We start from the raw sequence: 21,787 nt of genomic DNA, 5'->3' as shown, positions 1-21,787 counted from the left end.
TGGAAAAGCATTTTAGAAGGTAAATGACGTAGTTGTAGTGTTCCTCTTCATCGCCGAGGGGGAAACTCGTCTTCCTGCCGCCATCAGACTGGAGAGACAGCCAGTGTCCGGTCTGTCCTCCAGACGTCTGCAGGAAGACATGGACAGCCGGCAGAGAGGACATTTTGGACCGCATGGCTTTTCAGAAGTGTTAAAACGTCAGAGAGGTTTCGTGAAAAGTACAAAATCATTTTTCTTATCAAGCTCAGCTGCGGGTGAATGTGAATAATATGAAGTTCAGAAAAGCCTCCGTCTACGAGTTACCAAGCCTTATAGTCACTGTTGCTGCTTTTTACTGAAATAACGAGTGAAACATGTTTTTCGCTTCAAAATAGATGAGGATATGTGCTCCACTGACAGAGGTGAGCTGCAGTGAAGGGAACCATTCATAAAATATCCCTTTTAAACCCTTACAGAGGATTCAGATAGATGGTCAAAGTTGACAATATCATTAGCCTGCTGGAACCTCGACTGTAAAATTGAGCCTCCTGCCACGGCTCACACAGTCCAGTGGTAGGTCACAGATGCCTCAGCGGGTCACTGGGATAGAGCGCAGAATATTGTCTCAACATTTATACGGCAAGATCGGAAACCAAGGACTAGAACTACAGCCTCGGCTGAGCGGCTCTAGTGGGTATTTGCCCGTTGCCATGGTTATGGTTCATTTTGGCTGTATGTGCGTTACATGGTTTGTGTGATGGGATTTATTCCAACTTGAGTGATCAGAAGACAACATTAACGGCTAACGTAGCTATCCTACCGAGCTTACAGTATACATGCATATTGATCATTTTGCTGTAAGTCACGTAATTGTTGGCGTGCATGTGTATGTGTGTGCTTGTAATAGTTGTAGTTTATTTTGCTGGCGTCACTATAACCACACATTGTGAAAGGGCCCGCCCTCCTCCCTGCAGGGGGGCCAGGGAGTTTTACGGTGCGCCACTGCCCCAATAGATCATCTAGTGCTGGGCAATAATTCATTATTTTCATTTGGTGTCTTTCATTGGTATTGTTGGGATGAACTTTGGATATTGTCATTCCGTGATACACAATTTTGCTGTTTAAATGAATGATGAAGAGAATCCATGACCTAAAAGTTCTCAGATAATGAAGTGTGAAATATCTGAAAGCTAGTTGTGGTTGGATGTCACACTTTACATTACCAAACAGCCGTTCGGTGTGATGGCCCTGCGCATGGTGTTTCTACGTGTGGAAGACGGGATTGTATATGCATATGGTGAGAGGATCCACGTGACTATGATCATAAAATCATTTTCCACATGGCTCAGCATTATGAATATATATCTGCTCTCCTGCAGACTGCTGCAGATGTGACTCATCCATCCGTTTCCAGTCCTTCCACTGGTTTTGCGTGTCCTGCTCTTGGCAGGCGGCAGATTGGACATTAGTTTGACTGGCGGTGGGAGTTGTCTCCATTAGTGTAAATGATCTGGCAGAGATTGTAAGACACTGTGGCCTGCCGTCACAATGCCAAGCGCTTTTTTTTCTTCCTTTAAGTCGCTTCACGTCCGCCTCACAATGCATTAATCTTCTCACACCTTAAGAGATGTAAGCTGGTTTCCAGAAGTGGAGAATGTAAAACCTCTGACGGCCTGACCTCAGCCAAGCAGCCAACCTCAGCTTCACGTGTCAGATTGAAAGGAAACGGTGCTGGCCGTATAGATGGGATGACTTTACTGATGCACACATGACACGTCAGTCCACATAGTGTCAGCTCCATGCCTACAACGAAAAATGAGACGTAGACAAGACAAGCTATCTCACCATGCACCTGTTCAGCACGTTCAAAATACACCTTATATTAAAAAAAGAAATTATTGTTTTGGAATTTCCCCCTTTTTCTCCCCAATTGTACTTGGCCAATTACCCCATTCTTCCGAGCCGTCCCGGTCTCTGCTCCACCCCCTCTGCTGATCCGTGGAGGGCTGCAGACTACCACATGCCTCCTCCGGTACACGTGGAGTTGCCAGCCGCTTCTTTCCACCTGACAGTGAGGAGTTTCACCAGGGGGAGGTAGCTTGTGGGAGGATCACGCTATTCCCCCCAGTTCTCCTTCCCCCCTGAACAGGTGCCCCGACCGACCAGAGGAGGCGCTAGTGCAGCAACCAGGACACATACCCACATCCGGCTTCCCATCCGCAGACACGGCCAATTGTGTCTGTAGGAACGCCCGACCAAACCGGAAGTAACACGGGGATTCAAACCGGCGATCTCCATGTTGGTAGGCAATGGAACAGACTGCTACGCCACCCGGATGCCCTCAAGTTTAACAGATAATTACTATTTATCCCTGTGACACAAAGGACCCGAAACACTAGTGTTGGGCACAGTGTGATTTGTGACTGTGTCCCTACAGTGTATGATGACTATATTTAACATCTCATTATGATTATAAGGAAGCACAGTAGAGATAAACAAAAGCCTCTGTTTTACCCACGGTTTCCTCAGTAATTACCTCTCATCATAGTTCAGTGTGATGAATGGCCTGTAATTTAAAAGCATGGCCAATATTTTGTCTTTGTTTCTGTGTCTTCATTAGCCACGGTGTTCTCCACCGAGCCAAGTGTTTCTGATCAGACACTTCCTTCCCATCCCACTTCCTGCAGCAGCGTTTTCATACAGATCCACCCGCACATGCAGGCAGGAAGCCTTCCAATTAAACCCCAATTAGCAAGATTATTGCCAGCAAACCTTTTTCTAAATGGTAGGAAATGAGCCACCGTAAGTGTCTTACTGTGTTTTAATTGATAATAAATCCGTTATGATGGATGAACGTTATTTCTTACTTCATATTGATCCAATGAAAAGCGGTGCAAAACAGCTTTATAGTCCCTCGGTTGGTTCCTGTTCTGAGTACGAGTTTTCTCTGTGGTTATTTTCTCTATAGTCCACCGACACATGACAGCTGAGAGGTGACACTGTATGGGACCGATAGACACTCACCTCGGCGGAAGACCGCCCAGCCTTTCATTATCGACGTGTCTAACCGTTTCGCTGTACATCACACTGGAGCATGTGGGATTTTATCGCAGAAGTGCTTTCAGATAAGGAGATACGGCTTACCTGTTACTACTTCCTATACAAACTTCACACCGAGCCACAAGCCTCAAACGAAGTCATGATAGACGACACAGTCTGATGCCTCTATCATACTACTTATTGTATCGTGTATTGTGTATCGTATCTGTGCTGTTTGATAAATACCCATCCGTCCATTATCTGAACCGCTTATCCTGCTGTCAGGGTCGCGGGATGCTGGAGCCTATCCCAGCAGTCATTGGGAGGCAGGCGAGGAGACGCCCTGGACAGGCCGCCAGGCCACCACAGGGCCTGCCCACACTGGGATTATGTTTATTATGAAATTACCACAGACACTACTCATTGTAATAAGATAGTAAAGGTAATAATCAGTAAGCAACCTGTATTGCCTGAAGAGGTCTCTCTGATTTGTGGTGATCAGGCTTACAGCTGTCCCCTCGTGTGGTATCTGTGCAGCTCAGGGGGAGATCAAGTCACTCTGTACTGTGTTAGAGCGTCACATGACCATCTCTACAGCTGCCGCCATGGCGAGACGCTTGGATGATGTTGGATGTGTAGCTCTGATAAATATAAGTTCATAAAAAGTATTTTGAATTCATAAGCTTTATAGCGTAACTACACTATCATTTAAATTTTGCACTCGGTGAAACTTGGGGTACCACTTCCAGTTTAAGGAAAGAAAATAAGATAAAGCAAATTAATCAGTCACAGATCTGAAAGTTGTGAATTCTCAGTTCAGGTCACAGTCAGAGTAGGAGATACAAGCCCAAAGGCCAAAGAATAACGAGCAGAGGCGGAACGGACAAAATCTTAAAACCAGGGCCGGACCTACATAGCCCTGGACACGAGCAAGGAAAACAAGGAAACACAAAAAGCCCAAGAGGAAGAAGAAAGGGAGGAAGAAGCCGAGCTCAAACTGTGTACATCTCTTGTAGGCGGATATCAGACACACCTTTGCGGGCTTTTAAAGGAATGCCCACGTGTCTTTGTTTGAGCAGAAAGGAGGAAGAGTAATGTCCTATCTAGGGACTGTATTTACCTCTCCATTCCACGAGACACTAGTATTAAAATTATTACTAGATGGTGCATTAAAGGATTGATTATAAAGGAAATCAATACAATAAAGTTAATTTGGCTTTCAATAATTCAGAAGCTTGTCTTACTGAAAACTGTCACTGGATGGCAGTGTGGCCACACGGCAAACGATGCATTAAATCTGAATTTCAATAACTCAGTCATTTTATTTCACCCACATGGGGTTGGAACAGGCGACAGACATGGGTGCAAGTCCATGAATACTGGGATGGTGTCCAGTGCGTTACCTGTGCCTGTCCAGAGGGTTAGTGTGGTGTCAGGCAGAGCATCCCACATAATATTTTACCAAATCAGGATGCGGGGAGAGGCCCCAGCATCCCCGCGACTCTGAGCAGGGTAAGTGGTTTGGATAATGGATGGATGGAGTATGCTGATTGACAAGACCAGGAATGACATACCCGATCAGTCGAGGCTCCATACCGGATCAGTCGAGGCCTGGGTTAACAACGACCACCACTGGTGCTATAAGATCCACTGAGGTGACCCCTGAGAAACAGGGAACAAGCCGAAAGACGCAGCAGCAGCCGTGGGGTTGGAACCGTTCTTGATGAAAACAGCTGCTGGGTAGTATTAACTGCACTACTAGATGTTCAACGGTTCATTCACACGTACAGAACTAGACAGTCATGTTCCAGTCGCCCCAGAAATGCTACACAATTTATGACCTGAGATAGAACTACTAGCAAAGGAGGGTGTGTGTGTGTGTGTGTGTGAGAGAGAGAGAGTGAGAGAGAGAGAGAGAGAGAGAGAGAGAGAGAGAGAGAGAGAGAGAGAGAGAGAGAGAGAGAGAGAGAGAGAGAGAGAGAGAGAGAGAGAGAGAGTAGGGTAGTACGTAAGGGCACATGTGGGTATCCGCCATTTCATGTGACTAGAGTGACAAACAAGTGTGGCAAGTAGCAGAAGGCCGTATAACTAGGACATAACGTCAGTAGAAGATAAACTTGTTTATGCCCAAAAGTATGATAAGTGACATTCCATCATGTAAGTGTCACTATTATTATGCAGAAAACAGTAGTAGCAGTAGTAGCATATCAAGACAACCATTAGACCGTCAAAGGGCGATGACTGAAGACGTGCTAACGTCATCCTTACATCGATAGAGCGGCTCCTGCTCCGCCAACATGCCCTGATCAACAAGAACCCTGATTAACAGCAGGACATTGACTGACGCAGGTAGATTGTTCACTAGACTTGTAAATGGTATAAAGACATGGAGGCTTTTGTCTGATTTTCAGTCACTCTGCAGACCTGACTCAGACTTTGTTGATTCGTCAATAAAAGTCTTATTTTATTTTGAAAGATCCTCGTCTCATTGAGTTGTTTTTTTTTGCAAGTTCTCTGTATCACTGGCCACCACAAGAGAGAGACAGAGAGAGACAGAGAGAGAGACAGAGAGGCAGAGAGAGAGACAGAGAGAGAGAGAAACTTGAATCGGTCACTTCAGTTCATTGTGCTGTCTCCATCATCCGCTGGTTAGAGATCAGTCTTGTGGAGCTGAGATTGAAGCTCCTGCCTGTGATTAAGGGTGACGATGACCCGGGGAGGTCGTTAAGTGGTCCTTGTGAATCTATAAATCTGATACCCATGTAAAGAAACATGGTTTCTCAGTTGGAGTTCCCGGTCTGTTTTATGTCAATTTGGCACTTTTATTTAAGGTGAAGGCCATTAGTGTGTGAGTTTGTCCTTGTGCACACACAAGCAGGATGTGAGATTAAACCACATGATGTTTCTGGAAGAATCCAAACTTCTTGTCTGTCTGGGTTTGTTACACCGTATTAACTCTTTAATGAAATAAGTCACACAAGTAGTCATTCTGTACAAAATAACCAGATGTGCTTCCCTATGAGGGACACTTGCAGATTGTGTGTGCATGAGTGTGGACGTACTGTGTGTGTTTGTGTGTGTGTGTGTGTGTGGGGGGGGGGGGGGGGGCTTCATCTAGTAGATGTTGGACATGGACCATGGCTGGACTCAGCTATTCCCCCCAGTTCCCCCTCCCCCCTCAACAGGCGCCCCGACCGACCAGAGGAGGCGCTAGTGTGGCGACCATGATTCATACCCACATCCAGCTTCCCACCCGCAGACATGGCCAGTTGTCTCTGTAGGGACGCCCGACCAAGCCAGAGGTAACACGGGGATTTGAACCGACGATCCCCGTGTTGCTAGGCAACGGAGTAGACCGCCATGCCACCTGGACGCCCAAATCATAACTTTTAACTTTCACTTCCAAATCCGGGGCTTAGATAATTGGGTTAAATTGGACTTGTTATAACATGTCTGACACTTCTGTCCAGGTGTCCCATAAGACACTGCTGTAAAGCTGAGTCCAGCGGTGGTCCATGTCCACCATCTGCTCCATGAGGACAGTGAGTAAAATGACATCATAACTGATGTGTATGATGGAAAAACTATGACGGTAGCACCCAGGTGGCAAAAAATGGAGTCATTCTGTCGCGTGTGTGCGTCGCAGGAGCCACGTGGTGTTCTTACATCGGTTGTAGTGGTCGTGGCTGCTAAACGGCGTGTGTTCTGGTGTTCCCAGAGACAGGACGGCCTGATGCAGCGCTCCATCCGGGAGGTCAACACGTCCAGCCGCTGGTGTGTGTTGTGGGATCTGGATGAAGACACACACTACAGCGTCCAGGTAAAACACACACTCCAACTCCCTCTCCCACAGCCACAAGACCTGTGTGTGTGTGTGTGTGTGTGTGTGTGTGTGTGTGTGTGTGTGTGTGTGTGTGTGTGTGTGTGTGTGTGTGTGTGTGTGTGTGTGTGTGTGTGTGTGTGTGTGTGTGTGTGTGTGTGTGTGTGTGTGTGTGTGTTGGTCGGTCCTGTGATGGATTTTTATATTTTCTCCTTTCTATTTTATTAAGGTTAAATATGTCATTTTAATTTTCTTTGTATCCCCCACTGTGTCTGTTTCATCTGTCTTCCTCTGCGCACTTTGACACAATCAGAATCAGAAACACTTAATTTGTCGTTTCATTTCATGCACTGGCGCACATGAAATGAAGCGGAACATCATTTCCCCCAGCCCACAGCAGTGCAACACAAGACAAAAACTGACACACATATCCAAACTAAACGAAGAAAATCACTGTCCAGGAGAACGAGAGCGAACACCAGCCAGGATGACTGTCGGAGCTGCCGGTCTGCATGGGCTTGCAGTTAGCTTAGCCTGCCCCGCGTCTGTGTCCTGTCAGACCGCCCTCGGTGTTTCCTCCTCGGGCTCAGCTCTGGTCAGGGCCGTGGTCCTTGGGCCCACAGGATGCAGCAGACCAAGCTCCCTCAGCCGATCCAGCACCAGCACTCCACATGATGACACTAAAAACACAGTCAAGGCTAGGCGAGGCCGCCACCAGACCGCCCTCGGTGTTATCGGAACTGCCAGTCTGCATGGGCTAGCAGTTAGCTTAGCCTGCCCCGCGTCTGTGTCCTGCCAGACCGCCCTCGGTGTTATCGGAGCTGCCGGTCTGCATGGACTAGCAGTTAAATTAGCCTGCCCCGCGTCTGTGTCCTGCCAGACCGCCCTCAGTGTTACCTCTTCGGGCACAGCTCCAGGCAGGGCCGTGGTCCTTGGGCCCACAGGATGCAGCAGACCAGGCTCCCCCAGCCGATCCAGCACCAGCTCTCCCAGCCATCAAACAAAGACACAAACTTACACACAGATGTGGACAAAGACACTGCATGGACAGTACTGGGTGAGGTCACCGCAAACGTGAATTTGCACCGCCACCGCTTTGTTATGTGTTTAAAGATACAAACGGGCCGTCCCGGTGGCTCACCTGGTAGAGTGGTACCACATAAGGCTGAGTCCTTACCTGCAGCGGCCTGGGTTCAAATCTGGCCTGGGACCTTTGCTGCATGTCCCCCCCCCCCCCCGCCTTTCCAGTCTCTCAACTATCACTGTCTAATAAAGGCAGAAAATGCCAAAAAAGATCCTTTAAAAAATGCAAATGAATTGTTTTTTTGATGGGATGTTTTGTTACTGTTAAGCCCACTGACACAAATTAGTAATTTGTGATATTGGCTATACAAATAAAATTGACTTGACTTCTGTTAAATGATTGACTGATAAACCTGTCCAGTTTGCCTCCCTGCCTTCAGCCCCATTGCATGCTGGGATAGACTCCAGTCCCCATGACCCTGAGCTGGATAAAATGGCTTTAGATGGTGGATGAATCGTGGATATCTTCAGCCTTTCACATCCATCAAATCATGTGAAGACACGGGGCTGCCACATCTTCCTCTCCCCCTGAAAGCAGAGCGGACCTGGCAGGGCTCCCAGAGACCTTTCATATCAGTCCACATCCCCTCTGTTGTCTAGCTGGGTCCAGTCCGCTAACTCGAAACTACCTGTCAGTCTCCTCCTTTACTTTTTATCTTTGCTGATCAGTCTGAATGTGAGCCAAACACAGAGAGCCATTAGCTGTCTTAAAATCCCCTTTCGTGATGCCTCCATCTCATCCTGCCATCATGTCTGCTGGAGGGACTCCTGGCCGGTGGGCTATCTGCTCAGCAGGCTTGCCTCGCCGCTCATGCAGGATGTAGGGGTTAAATCTCTCACCGAGCCCATCTGGCCTGTCATCAAATCTCGTCTGAGACGTCTTCCTCCGTCTCTTATCTCGGAGAGGAGAAATCTGCAGATGGGTTGGATCCCGACTCTGTATTGAAACATGACTCTGTCTCTCCAGCCGCCCACTGAGGCGTGCTGTGGGTCGAAGGCCGACATTTCACCACAAACAGGACTGAAACTCTTCTGCTGGTTCTCACGACATGACCTGTTTTATCAGCAGAGTCTTCCCCCTGTTGAAGTAAAGGAATTATCTGAGGAAGAGTTTTAGCAAACACATTAGATTAGATTAGATTAGATTAGATTAGATTAGATTAGAATAGGTTGGATCAGATCGGATCGGTTCGGATTAGATCAGATTATATTAGAATAGATCAGATTAGAATAGATCAGATCAGATCAGATTGGATCGAATCAGATTAGATTAGATTAGAATAGATCAGATTAGATCAAATCAGATTAGATTATTAGCCACGTGACCAAGGCTGGTGGAATTTGTTTTCGGTACACATTAAACTCTGCAGCACCATACATACATGGACAACAGCAGACACTCCACATGTTATGAACAATACAGTCACACAATAGCAGAAACAAACATATTACACTCAATAATTGGGGGATGTAAGTAGATATGACGGTTCATCTTATTTTTAACTCTACCCAGCATGCATCTCTCTGAGAAGAATGAGTTTCCATTTCTATGAGCAGCTTTATACAAGTTTGTGCTCAGCTTTTTTTTTTTCTAAATTTATTTCTGATTTTCCCCTTTTTCTCCCAATTTGTGGCCACTCGATCCCCTATTTAAGCTCAAACACCCACCCCCGTACTGCATGCATTCGCCAACTGCATCTCTCCGGCCGGCAGTCTGGAAGGAGACGCCTCGCCACTTCCGTGACAAGGTGAATCCAGGCCGAACCGCTGCTTTTTCCCCACACACACAGAGACGCATTCATGTGACAAACACAAGCCGACTCCGCCCCCCTCCCGAACATAGCACTGCCAATTACTGCTGCTTCATCAAGTCCGGCCATAGTCGGATCTGACGAGACCGGGGCGTGAACCCCGGTCCCCAGTGGGCAACTGTATCGACACAAAGCCCATGCTTAGACCGTTACACCACCACGGACCCGATTGTGCTTAGCTTTTTGTCCAAAAATGGATAAAAATCCTCCCAAATATCAAATTCTGAGGAAACCTTATTTACTCAAGTTAATTAAAGATGTGGTTTTAAATCTTCTGGGATTTTCTTTCTCTCTCATTAAAAGAATATGGCGGCGGACCTTTTCTCCCTCTAACGCTCTCTCTCTCTGTCTGTCTGTCTGTCTGTCTGTCTGTCTCTCTCTCTCTCTGTCCGTCCGTCTGTCTGTCTGTCTGTCTGTCTGTCTGTCTCTCAAATTCAAATGAGCTTTTATTAGCATGACAAATATACATTTGTATTGCAAAGTATTTTCACATAAAGGACAATAAGAGTGCACGAATACACAGCATATATACATCAACACATGCAATAAAACAACTCACACAGCTACGTCATGGCAACAAGATCCTGTGTGAGTGGATGTGTGTGAATTTGTCAGTCTCTGCATGTGTGCGTGCGTGTGTGTGTGTGTGTGTGTGAGAGTGTGTTCACATAAAGGACAAGAACAGTATACAATACAGAGCACATATACATCAACAGATGCAATAAAAATCTTTTTGCCATCGTCTGTGTGGCCCTGTGAGTGTATGTGTGTGTGTGTGTGTGTGTGTGACTGTGTGTTTGGGGGGGGCTGTGTGTGTGTGTGTGGCGGGGGGGGGGGTCTCCGAGTGTTGTCCCGGTCCTCCCCGTTGGGAAAGAGTACGGGGTATCACACACTGTCCCTCGGATGGTGGCAGGCTAGAACATACTGTGCAGCCACAGTACAGCTGTCTCTGTGTTCACCTAGTATGTGGGGCAGTTTTCTGGGGTTTGGCAGGGCAGTGAATTTGGGGTGTCTCTCCTCAAATGTCTGGAAGTAATAATTGCAGATTTCCCAGAATGTCTTGCATCCAGCCAAAAAGTGCAGCTCTGTCTCGACAGCATTGTCTTCACACTGTTGACAGAAACGTTCGTCTCTTGGCATCCGGGTCTTTTTATGTCTGCCTGTTTCTGTTGCTAGGCGACGCTCACTGAGTCTGTATTTTGTCAGTGTGTTCCTCAAATGTGTTTCTTTTGTTTGAATGAGGTAATCTGCTAATGTGTCCTCTCTGTCTCGAGCCAAATAGCATTGCATCTCGCTTTGGGGTTTTGTTTTACATTGCCAATATTCATAATAATTGTCTTTTAGGTTTGAGGGAATTTGTTGAAGCCGAATATGTTGTGTAGTTTGGACCTGGTCTTGTGCCTCTAAAGTGTTGGTATGTGTTAGTGGAACAGGATGGCCGAAGACCAGGTTGGTAGGAGAGTTCTTATGTTTGCTCAGCTCTTGGTATTGCAAGGCTTTATAATGGAAAGTGTGTGGGCCGCTGATTGATAGATGTTTCCAGAATTTGATTGCTCTTTTTTGAATTTTGATCAGAAGAGGATATTGGCTTATAGTTCTGCCCTGCATGCATTGTTTGTGGCGCGCCGATGGACTTTAAGAATGTTTTTACAGAATTCAACATGCAGGGTCTCAATTGGGTGTTTTTCCCATTTATCTAGTTCTTGACTTGCAAGTAGATCCCACACTTCACTGCCATAAAGGGCAATTGGTTCGATGACCGATTCAAATATTTTTAACCAGATTCTAATTGGAATTTCAAAAGGGGTTTGTCTTTTAATGGCAAGTAGAGCCCTGCGTGCCTTGTCTCTTAGTTCATTCACTGCCATGTTGAAAGTTCCTCTAGAGTTGATTCTAAGGCCTAGGTAGGTATAATTAAATGTATGGTCAATTTCATTTGGTCCTAATCTAAATATGTGCTGTCTTCGCTGATATCTGGATCTTTTCTGAAATATCATTATTTTAGTTTTACTCATGTTAACTGTCAGGGCCCAGGTCTGACAAAACTGTCTCCCCCTCTCTCTCTCTGTCCGTCTGTCTCTCTCTCTCTCTGTCGCCCTCTCTCTCTCTCTCTCTCTCTCCATGGATGGATAGATGGATGGGTGGGTGGATGGGTGGATGAGGTATAAACTGTTTTCCTCTTGCTTCCAGGTCCAGTCGGTGGGGCGCGAGGGAGACAGTCAACCCAGCAGAACTGTCCACTTTAGAACTCTGGAGAGGAGCGACCATTATCCTGCTGGAATGCTGGACCACCGTAAACACACACACACACACACACACACACACACACACATACACACACCACAAACAACCAAATCCCACTTCCTGAGTGTCTATGTATATACTGTAAGTGTCGACACACACAGACGTGGAGGTTTATGGGACAGATGCGGTGTTCCAGCAGGGGGATCAGACGTGGTCTACCGGATCTCAGTGTCTCAGAGTTCTGGTTGGTTTCTGTTTAAACATTGGGTCACATTTCCTGTCACTGTCTGTTCTGTTCCCTGTACAGATGAACCGGCTATGGAAGGCCTGGGCATGACACCTCACCTCCAGACTGGAGAACTGCTCATTATAACCACCGTCCTGCTGCTGTGGGCAGGTGGGGGCTGGACACACACGCGCGGGTGTGTGTGTGTGTGTGTGTGTGTGTGTCTGCTGTAGATGTGTATGTGTCTTTGTGGGTTTGGGTAGAAGTATGTTTGCGTATACATTTGTGTGTGTATGTACGTGTGTGCGTTCTCACCGTATCTCCAACCTGTGCCCCAGCCGTCATCGCCCTGTTCTGCCGCCAGTATGACATCATCAAAGACAACGACTCCAACTGCACCAAGGAGAAGGCCAAGCGGCCCTCGGTCCGCGCCTCCACCTCCTTCTACAATGCCTCCTCCCACAGCTCCCCCGTCTACCACAATGGAGCCGTGCACAGCAGCAAGGCATGCACACACACACACACACACACACACACACACACACACACACACACACACACACACACACACACTTCAGAACTCACAAGGTCAGAAATACAACGTTTTTGTCTCAGTGGCATGGCAACATGCTTTCTGTAAAGGCCTCGTCACCTTTTTTTACATGTGTTGATGTGTTGCTACAACACTGCCACACTCAGTCTAACCCACACCTCCATCACTGCCCTGTACACCTACACCCTTTATATCCTGTATACATGGACACCTCCATCACTGTCATCTACACCTACACCTTTATATCCTGTATACATGGACACCTCCATCACTGTCATCTACACCTACACCCTTTATATCCTGTATACATGGACACCTCCATCACTGTCTTCTACACCTGCACCCTTTATATCCTGTATACATGGACACCTCCATCACTGTCCTCTACACCTACACCCTTTATATCCTGTATACATGGGCACCTCCATTACTGTCCTCTACACCTACACCCTTTATATCCTGAATACATGGACACCTCCATCACTGTCATCTACACCTACACCCTTTATATCCTGTATACATGGACACCTCCATCACTGTCCTCTACACCTACACCCTTTATATCCTGTATACATGGACACCTCCATCACTGTCCTCTCCACCTACACCCTTTATATCCTGTATACATGGACACCTTCATCACTGTCTTCTACATCTATACACCCTTTATATCCTGTATACATGGGCCCCTTCATCACTGTCTTCTACATCTATACACCCTTTATATCCTGTATGCATGGACACCTCCATCACCGTCCTCTACATCTGCACCCCTTTATATCCTGTATACATGGACACCTCCATCACCGTCCTCTACATCTACACCCCTTTAAATCCTATATACATGGACACCACCATCACTGCCCTCTACACCTACACCCTTTATATCCTGTATACACGGAGACCTTCATCACTGTCCTCTACATCTACACCCTTTATATCCTGTATACGTGTCAGCAGTAAGCCTCTAGTTAACAGCACACAGCTCATGAATGGTGAGTCCCTAGTGTACACTAAATATAGATAGCTGTGTATGTGTAGGTTGGCACTAGGGACATATCATTCAGCAGGCTGCAGGGGGTGAGAGAGCCTGCTAGGTTTACACCTAGTGTAGATATAGAGTCAGCTAGTTGAGTTAATATGTTAGTCAGGGAATTTCTCATGGTGTAGATTATCAGACTGACAGCTTGGTCTATAACACCGAGAGTGTCTCCCTACCCTGCTGTACTGCTCCCAAGCTCTCCTCTCCTGAACGTGTGAATCACAATAATCTAAGAATCATTCCTACCACTGGTGGTGGTGAAATGTGCAGTGAAGTACCTAATAATCTACACAACCAAACATGTAGTGTTATCAAAAGTGTGACCACATATTGTCCAAAGCGTTGGCCTCCAAAATAGTCAACTAATAGTACAAGGTGTCTATTCCAGTTAATAGTTCACCCATTGGTCCCTATAAAGTTCTGCCTACTACTGATCACTTCCACAAGATGCTTGAATGTGGTTTCATAAATATCAGATCTCTGTCTACCAAAGCCTTACTAACAAATGATCTGAATCTTGAACATAGTGTCGATATGATGGGTTATGTGAAACATGGCTGAAACCAAATGTTTTCCTTCCTTGAAATGACGGTTCCCCACCTGACTATACTTATGCCCATCAAGCTCGGGCAAATAAACAAGGTGGGGGTGTTGCCTTAATATATAAATCTATTTTCTATTGAAATGCTAGACTTGAATCTAGATTCCAGTCTCTTCAGGCTCTTGTTCTGGTCCATCTCCCTCAGCTATGGATGGTTGTTCCTTATCTGATGTGAGGGTCTCAGGACAGGATGTTGTTTTGCTGTAAAGCCCCTGAGGCACATTTGTAATTTGTGATATTGGGCTATACAAATAAAATGGACTTGACTTGAATTAAAAGCTGTGGGCCTGAAGTCATCGTGTCAGTAACTAAAGGCCAAAAGAAGGATTTTTCCAGAACATTTTAGAGACAGCCCAACACATTTATTGCGAGATTTAACCCAGTGTCATTCATGTCGGTCTAATGCACCCGGCTCCCGTGATGCACCCGGCTCCCGTGATGCACCCGGCTCCCGTGATGCACCCGGCTCCCGTGATGCACCCGGCTCCCGTGATGCACCCGGCTCCCGTGATGCACCCGGCTCCCGTGATGCACCCTGCTCCCATGATGCACCCGGCTCCCATGATGCTGGAGCATAAACTGTCAAGCTTCACCTCACACACACACACACACGAGTAGATCCATAAATCTCAGACAGCCAATCAGGAAAACATACAGACATGTGGACATCCATGTGAGACCACAAGAACACACACCTACACACACTGCCTTCAGGGTGGATGTTTATGAGTCACTGGTTTATGCACATAACTCTCTCTCTCTCTCTCTCTCTCTCTCTCTCTCTCTCTCTCTCTCTCTCTCTCTCTCTCTCTCTCTCTCTCTCTCTCTCTCTCTCTCTCTCTCAGCTTCACCGAGGCTCCTCTTCCATCAGCATCATCAGAGTTTGAGGGAAGGTGATGTAGCCACTCGGTGGTGGTGCCACAGTGAAACTTCATCAACCTCCTACTGATCAGAGCCTGTCTGCAGGTGGACTTCTAAGATACCTCCACACACACCAAACTGAACCAAGGCTGAAAGCAGCGACCTGTCACGGTGATGAGCGCAGATGCCCCCCCCCCCCTGCAGAATAACGTTACAGCAGTCCACCGTAACAGAACGGCTATCTGCTACCATCCAGTGGCAGAAAACGGCAGCGCAGCACCTTCTCTGGTGGCTTATTAAGTCATTATTTACAGCGATTTTTGCAGTACACTACTGTGATGGGAAAACTTTCTCCTGCTCTTTGGGGAAGAACCCTCTCAGCTGTTATATTGGTACCCACTGCACGCTGCCCCCTGGTGGCTGAACAGTGCTGCAACATTGCACCGCTGACCAGAACAGGGTTCGCCTGCAGCAGCCAGCAGTTTCGTTGCAATACAGAGGAGATAACTCAATGAACTGCATATAATGCATTTTTCTGTTCTCATGTACAGATTTGCATTCTTGTGTTTTACTTTTTTCCCACATGTCAAAATCTGTGGTGTACAGTTGCCAGCATGTAGGGCTTTATAATAATAATAATCATTACATTTATATAGCGCTTTATCTAGACACCCAACATGCTTCACGGCACCAGAACACTCACTACACATCAGCCTGAGGTGCAGAGGGAGGAGTCACTGGGCCAATGGGGGATGAGGAGGTGGCCAGATGAAGACAGCCAGGTTGGGAATGTTGCCAGAACACCGGGGAACACCCTACTCTTTGTGCCATGGGACCTTTAATGACCACAGTGAGTCAGGACCTCGGTTTAATGTCTCATCTGAAGGACCATCCAAAGGAGTTGAATCAAGTGCAACTGGACTTGGCATAACCATGACCTGGATGAATGAGAACATTCACAGACATCTGAAGGACGGCACCTCCTACAGCAGTGTCCCTGCCACTGCACTGGCGCACTGGGATTTGATATTTGTTGTTTTTATTTTTCTTTCATGAGTCCTAACAGCCTATACTTGACTGCCATGTGCTTTTAAAATACACCGTTTACCTTTCAGCACAGCCCGTACTAGTAAGACCAGACATGCTGCCAGGATCACATGGTGTTGTCTCAAACTGTCAGAGACACAAAACCTTCTTCATAGTCAAGAGAGTGTGTGTGTGTGTGTGTGTGTGTGTGTGTGGACACATGGGACTAAATTCCTGTCCTGTGACCACTGACCCAGACTGCTCGGTTCTGACCGATTGCCACGTTTATTTCATATTCATTTCATATTGCTGCACTAGATGAAGTACTAACATGCACCAGGCGTACTAACATGTATAACGTAATATGGACTTGTAGATAAAGTGGACAGATACTCAGTCATTAGCTGTAGTTTGGACAAATGTGAATATTGGTGTGTGCCGTAAGGAGAGGTGATGGGAGGGGGAACAGACAGTACATGCAGTGTGTGTGAACGCCACGTGGTGTGACGAGTGTTTTGCCGGTAAAGTGGTCGGTGTTCATGGGAATGCTGCCTGCATGTTGGACAAAAGACAGACAGGTGTATGTGAATGGGACAAATCCATTGGCACACTTGGACCCAACGTTATGTTGAGTCTTAAAATGATTCTCCAAAACAAGACAGTGTAAGATAACATTATGAATTTCCTTTTCTTCTGCGTCAACAATGTCCAGCTTACATGGAGGCGAGCTCCGTCACCACATGGAGATACGTAGCGCCACCAGCTGGCCGATGAGAGGATACTGCAAACAAACTGTCTTTTGGAAACAAGGTGAAGTTGTTCCACATTTGTTAGGCTTACTTCAATATTAGGTTCAGTGTTGGACTACTGATAGTGTGTACTCATGGAAATCTGCAGAAAGTGACTTGGTGCTAGAATCTCCTCGCGCCACACCACCAGACCCTGTGATGCAGCTCCACCTTCATATGCACTGTCACGTGCAACTCCAGCTGCAGAGTTCTACATTCACATTAAGTGCTCAGTTGAAATAAAGGTCGCCAACACCGAATAATGTTTTTGCGATTGTTGCTTGTGACAACAAACCAGCTCTGTTCACAATCACAGTTGGTCATATTTACTGCCAAGTGTTTCAAGAGCATGCAAGGAATCTGTGGTGGTATGTTGGAGCGAGAGAAACCAATTAACAGCAGAAAGTAAGGTGAAAGTTAAAATAATAATAAAATACAGTTGTGTGTTCCTCTGAGGTCTTTGTGAGGTTGTTGGTTGTATTCCAGCCTCACGTGTTCTCGACTTCTGAATGCAGCTGCCTAAAGAAAATCTTCAAGAGAGTCGAGTGGAGTCTGTTAACATGAGGTGGAGGGTTCGATTCCCGCTTTATCAGTGCTATGGAGAAATTTTAGACCATCAAACTTATCTCCTGTCTTAGTCTAGGCCCCCTCTACCAGTGTAGGCAGTTTGGTGAAGATCGGAGAAATTTGAAATCCATCCATCCATTATCCAAACCGCTTATCCTGCTCTCAGGGTCACGGGGAAGCTGGAGCCTATCCCAGCAGTCATTGGGCGGCAGGCGGGGAGACACCCTGGACAGACCGCCAGGCCATCACAGGGCCCATACATTTTAAATGTGACATTTTCAGTGTTTTTTGGACTTGATCAGCTTTTCACCAAATGTGCTGTACATGTAGGGGGAGATCGATTAAGACAGAATAACGGGATTGCTCTTCACAAATTTCAAGGTTCAAACTTTGGTCCCATGTCGTACTTTTGTGGCCTAGATGCAGTACTACTTAAATATCCACAGATCTGAATGAATGGGGCATAATATGATTTGACAGGTCACATCTTAGCTATGAAGAACATGAGGTGGGGAGATAGATCAAGACAGAACAACAGGATTCCTCATCCTCACAAGCGTCACAAATTTCTCTCGTCCTCGCCCTCTTGTGGCGAAGAGGCGACACTACACTCTGCTGCTGATTCAAAAGGTGATATTCATCTCGGTGTTAGTATCGCATTATATTCTCCATATTGAGAAGCAAAAGCCAAATATTTTAATAAATCTGCTATACTTAATGCGACACCGGAGTCTGCATCTTCTCCACTAATCGTCTCAAGTCTGGCTGGTATGCAGACCACCGCTGGTATGGAGACCACCGCTGGTATGCAGACCACCGCTGGTATGCAGACCACCGCTGGTGTGGAGACCACCGCTGGTATGGAGACCACCGCTGAGGTGCAGACCACCGCTGGTATGCAGACCACCTCTGGTATGCAGACCACCGCTGGTATGCAGACCACCGCGGAGGTGCCTGTCACTCAGGGACTTGCGCTGCTTTGACTTGATGGTTGTCACTGATGAAAAGGGACTTTCGCACACATAGGTTGATCCGGAACAGGTCAAGACCTTCTTTGCACAGAGTGACGGTGCCGTACGATTCGTCGGGTACATAATGCATCCACAAATCCACCATGGACTCGTCCTGATGTTTCTGGTTCAAAGCGCAATTGTTCTTCAGTTCGACCAGCTCCTCTTCAGACCTTTACTTTGAAACACCAAACCTGCCAGAGTGCCGTGAAACATCCCTCCCGTCAGCACTGTCCGAATCCTCCACCACGCCAGTCACTGGTCTTACTCAGCTCCGGGTCAGGAAAACCACCAGCAAGCTCGCTGGCAAGCTCGGCAAGCTCGCTGGCAGTTGGCTGGTTGAACGGAGACGCTGCGCAGCGGACTGACGTGCGAGTGCAGGTTTGGGAAGTGCGTAAAATGGCTGCCGGGCTGCAAGCTGGTCTTGATAAAGGGAGCGCGTCCCCACGAAGGCCGAAACACATCGCTCCGCAAGGTAGGCGGCACTTTAAAGTCTTTTCCTTGAAGCGTCAAACTGAGGACGTTTACGTGCTTAGTAATGCCCGCCAGAAAAGCCACATCTAGTGCGAGTTTTTCATCCTTGACGTAATCCAGATCGGCCTGCTTTGTCTGTGTAATGAAGTCTGGAATCACAGGGAGCGAGTCCATAAACCTCCCCAGTGCAGGACTCCGGCGCGCAGTGTCCGGTCTTGATACCGCGTCTCGTCTTGCTCAACCAATGCGCGGGCTCGTCCGTGCTTCAGCGCGTGGCTCCGGAAGTAGTTTACAACTCTTAACTACTCGACCCACCGTTGTGTTCAGTTCACCCTCCGGTATGTAGGCTGCAACATGGCTGTTCCTGGTGCAGAATACAGTGATAGGCAAAGAGGCCGGGAACTGCGCCGTCTTCTCTCAGTAACGCGAGGAGCCCCCTCTCCTTCCCAACCGACACCAATTCTCCCAAATCGACCTCTCTTCCCGGTCCGGAAAAAAATCCAAGAGTGACAAACAGATATCCTGTCCTGCTGTCTGACCTGTTTCCTCCACAGAGGTATTGCCGTTAAAACAACGCACCCACACCATGAGCTGCGCCGTGTCCGACACGTGGGTCGACTCGTCTACGGCGAGGCTCAAGTGCTCCGTCTTCTTGACTCTTCTTCTTCACTCGAGTTCACAAACAAATCATCAGAAATGTTTCCCGCAGGCCGGGAGAGGGTCCCGTCTGGAAGCTGCAACTCGGATCTCTGCCGGAGGATGTCGTCTTTGTTTCTGGAATCAGCGAACAGTGACTCGTTGCAGTCCAGAAACCCTTTCTCTATCAGCTCCCCTGTGTAACAATAGGAACTATTGTTAGGAACCATTGTTTAGTTCCTTGTTTACACAGGGGTCGTTTAGGTTGTTGCACCTGGAATAACGGACCGAGCATGATGCATAACCTTACGTGCCGAAGTTATTATTAAAGTTTATAGCCCCGTGGGGTTGAAACGAGTTGTAACGTCTCATTAGTAGAAGGAAACAACACACTTTAACACCCTGCAGCGAGAGGCCTCCGACTCCCCGCTTCATCCCGCGCCACTTCGTGTGACGCCTCAGTGACCCGCTCACGTCCCTTGCAGCTGAACCGCAACACAGTTTGCTGGCCACGAAAGCTCTCGGCAAGACTGCCAATGTGTCTCTTCTGAAATGACTCCCGGATGGATGTGTAATTCCGAGGTTGAACGTTTGCCCGTTTTGGTACTGCTGTTGTTCTCTTGGCAAAGAAGGCACACTGGTCTGTTATTTACCTCAACAAAAGCGAATTCTTCCTCCCATTCTTTTCTAATACCTTGTGTTCATCAGCAATTTTACGTTTTGCCGGGTTTGCCATGACTTGAGAGTAGTCTAGGCCTTATCGTCTTCGTTAATCCCACTATTGCTAAATAAACTCAGTATGCACGATCGCCCTCTTGTGGTTAGTAAGAATTTAGTTTAGAAATGGTTTGCGTTCAAACGAGAATGTTAGATTTTTATTTGCAGTTGCTATGACAATAAGAATTCAACAAAGGGCCGCAATAATATTAACCTTGGGCCGGATGCGGCCCGAGGGTCGCGTGGTGAGTAGCGCGGATCTACGCCCCCTCTACCAGTCTAGACAACTATTGTCCTATGTCGTCCTCCTGTGGCGAAGAGGTAACACTACACTCTGGTGTCGTATATCCACAGATCTGAATGAATGGGGTATAATATGATTTGACAGGTCACATCTCAGCTATGAAGAACATGAGGTGGGGAGCTAGCTCAAGACAAAACAACAGGGTTCATCGTCCTCACAAGCGTCACAAATTGTATACCTTTACCTTTCTAATGTTGTCACTCTGTAAAGCACTTTGAATTGCCCTAGTGTATGAAATGTGCTGTACAAATAAAATTGCCTTGCCTTGCCTTCATTCAGATCTATGGATATGACTGCAGAGTGTAGTTTCGCCTCTTCGCGACATAGGACAAGATAAATTTGTGACGCTTGTGAGGATGATGAAGCCTGTCGTTCTGTCTTGATCTATCTCCCCACCTCATGTTCTTCATAGCTGAGATGTGACCTGTCAAATCACATTATACTGCATTCATTCACGTCCATGGATTTTTTAAGTAGTACTGCCTCTAGGCCACACGAGTACGACATGGGACCAAAGTTTGAACCTTGACATTTGTGAAGTTTGTGAAGAGCAATCCTGTTATTCTGTCTTAATCTAACTCCCCCTACATGTACAGCACATTTGGTGAAAAGCTGATCAAGTCCAAATTTTCAGCCAAAAAAACACAAAGCACCCTATGAACCACTATCATCACTATCATATTATTATTATCAAATTATTATTACTATCATTATTATTTTCTATTTTCTACATAGCTTATGCAGAGTGACGTCACAGAGTCGGAGAGAGAGAGAGAGTCAGTCACAGAGTTTTTTTAAATACTTTTAAGATATTCGCAAAGACCTTTTTTTATGAATCTGACTCCATGACGTCTCCCTACATGTTCAGCAAATTTGGAGAAAATCTGATCAAGTCCAAATTTTCAGCCAAAACCCCCCCCCCCCACTACCATAACCTTTTTTACAGTGTTTAATATCGACAGTATTCTTGCGGACCGGCCAGCGGCGGCGGGGGCGTTAATCACGA

General features: G+C 46.9%; 1 protein-coding gene across 1 annotated transcript in view; it reads left to right on the top strand.

Moving 5' to 3' along the window:
- LOC130131815 (fibronectin type III domain-containing protein 5-like) overlaps positions 1 to 15,285 on the top strand; it is a 23,358-nt gene extending 8,073 nt beyond the window's left edge. Inside the window, exons 3-7 of the mRNA XM_056301590.1 lie at positions 6,737 to 6,838; positions 11,923 to 12,025; positions 12,284 to 12,373; positions 12,541 to 12,707; positions 15,244 to 15,285. Coding sequence (XP_056157565.1) covers positions 6,737 to 6,838; positions 11,923 to 12,025; positions 12,284 to 12,373; positions 12,541 to 12,707; positions 15,244 to 15,285 — 504 coding nt within the window. The remainder of the gene's footprint in view (positions 1 to 6,736; positions 6,839 to 11,922; positions 12,026 to 12,283; positions 12,374 to 12,540; positions 12,708 to 15,243) is intronic.
- The last annotated feature ends 6,502 nt before the right edge of the window (positions 15,286 to 21,787 follow it).

This window comes from Lampris incognitus, chromosome 21 (genome assembly GCF_029633865.1).
Source record: "Lampris incognitus isolate fLamInc1 chromosome 21, fLamInc1.hap2, whole genome shotgun sequence".
Classification (NCBI taxonomy): Eukaryota; Metazoa; Chordata; class Actinopteri; order Lampriformes; family Lampridae; genus Lampris; species Lampris incognitus.
This window is presented reverse-complemented; position numbering and strand designations above follow the sequence as displayed.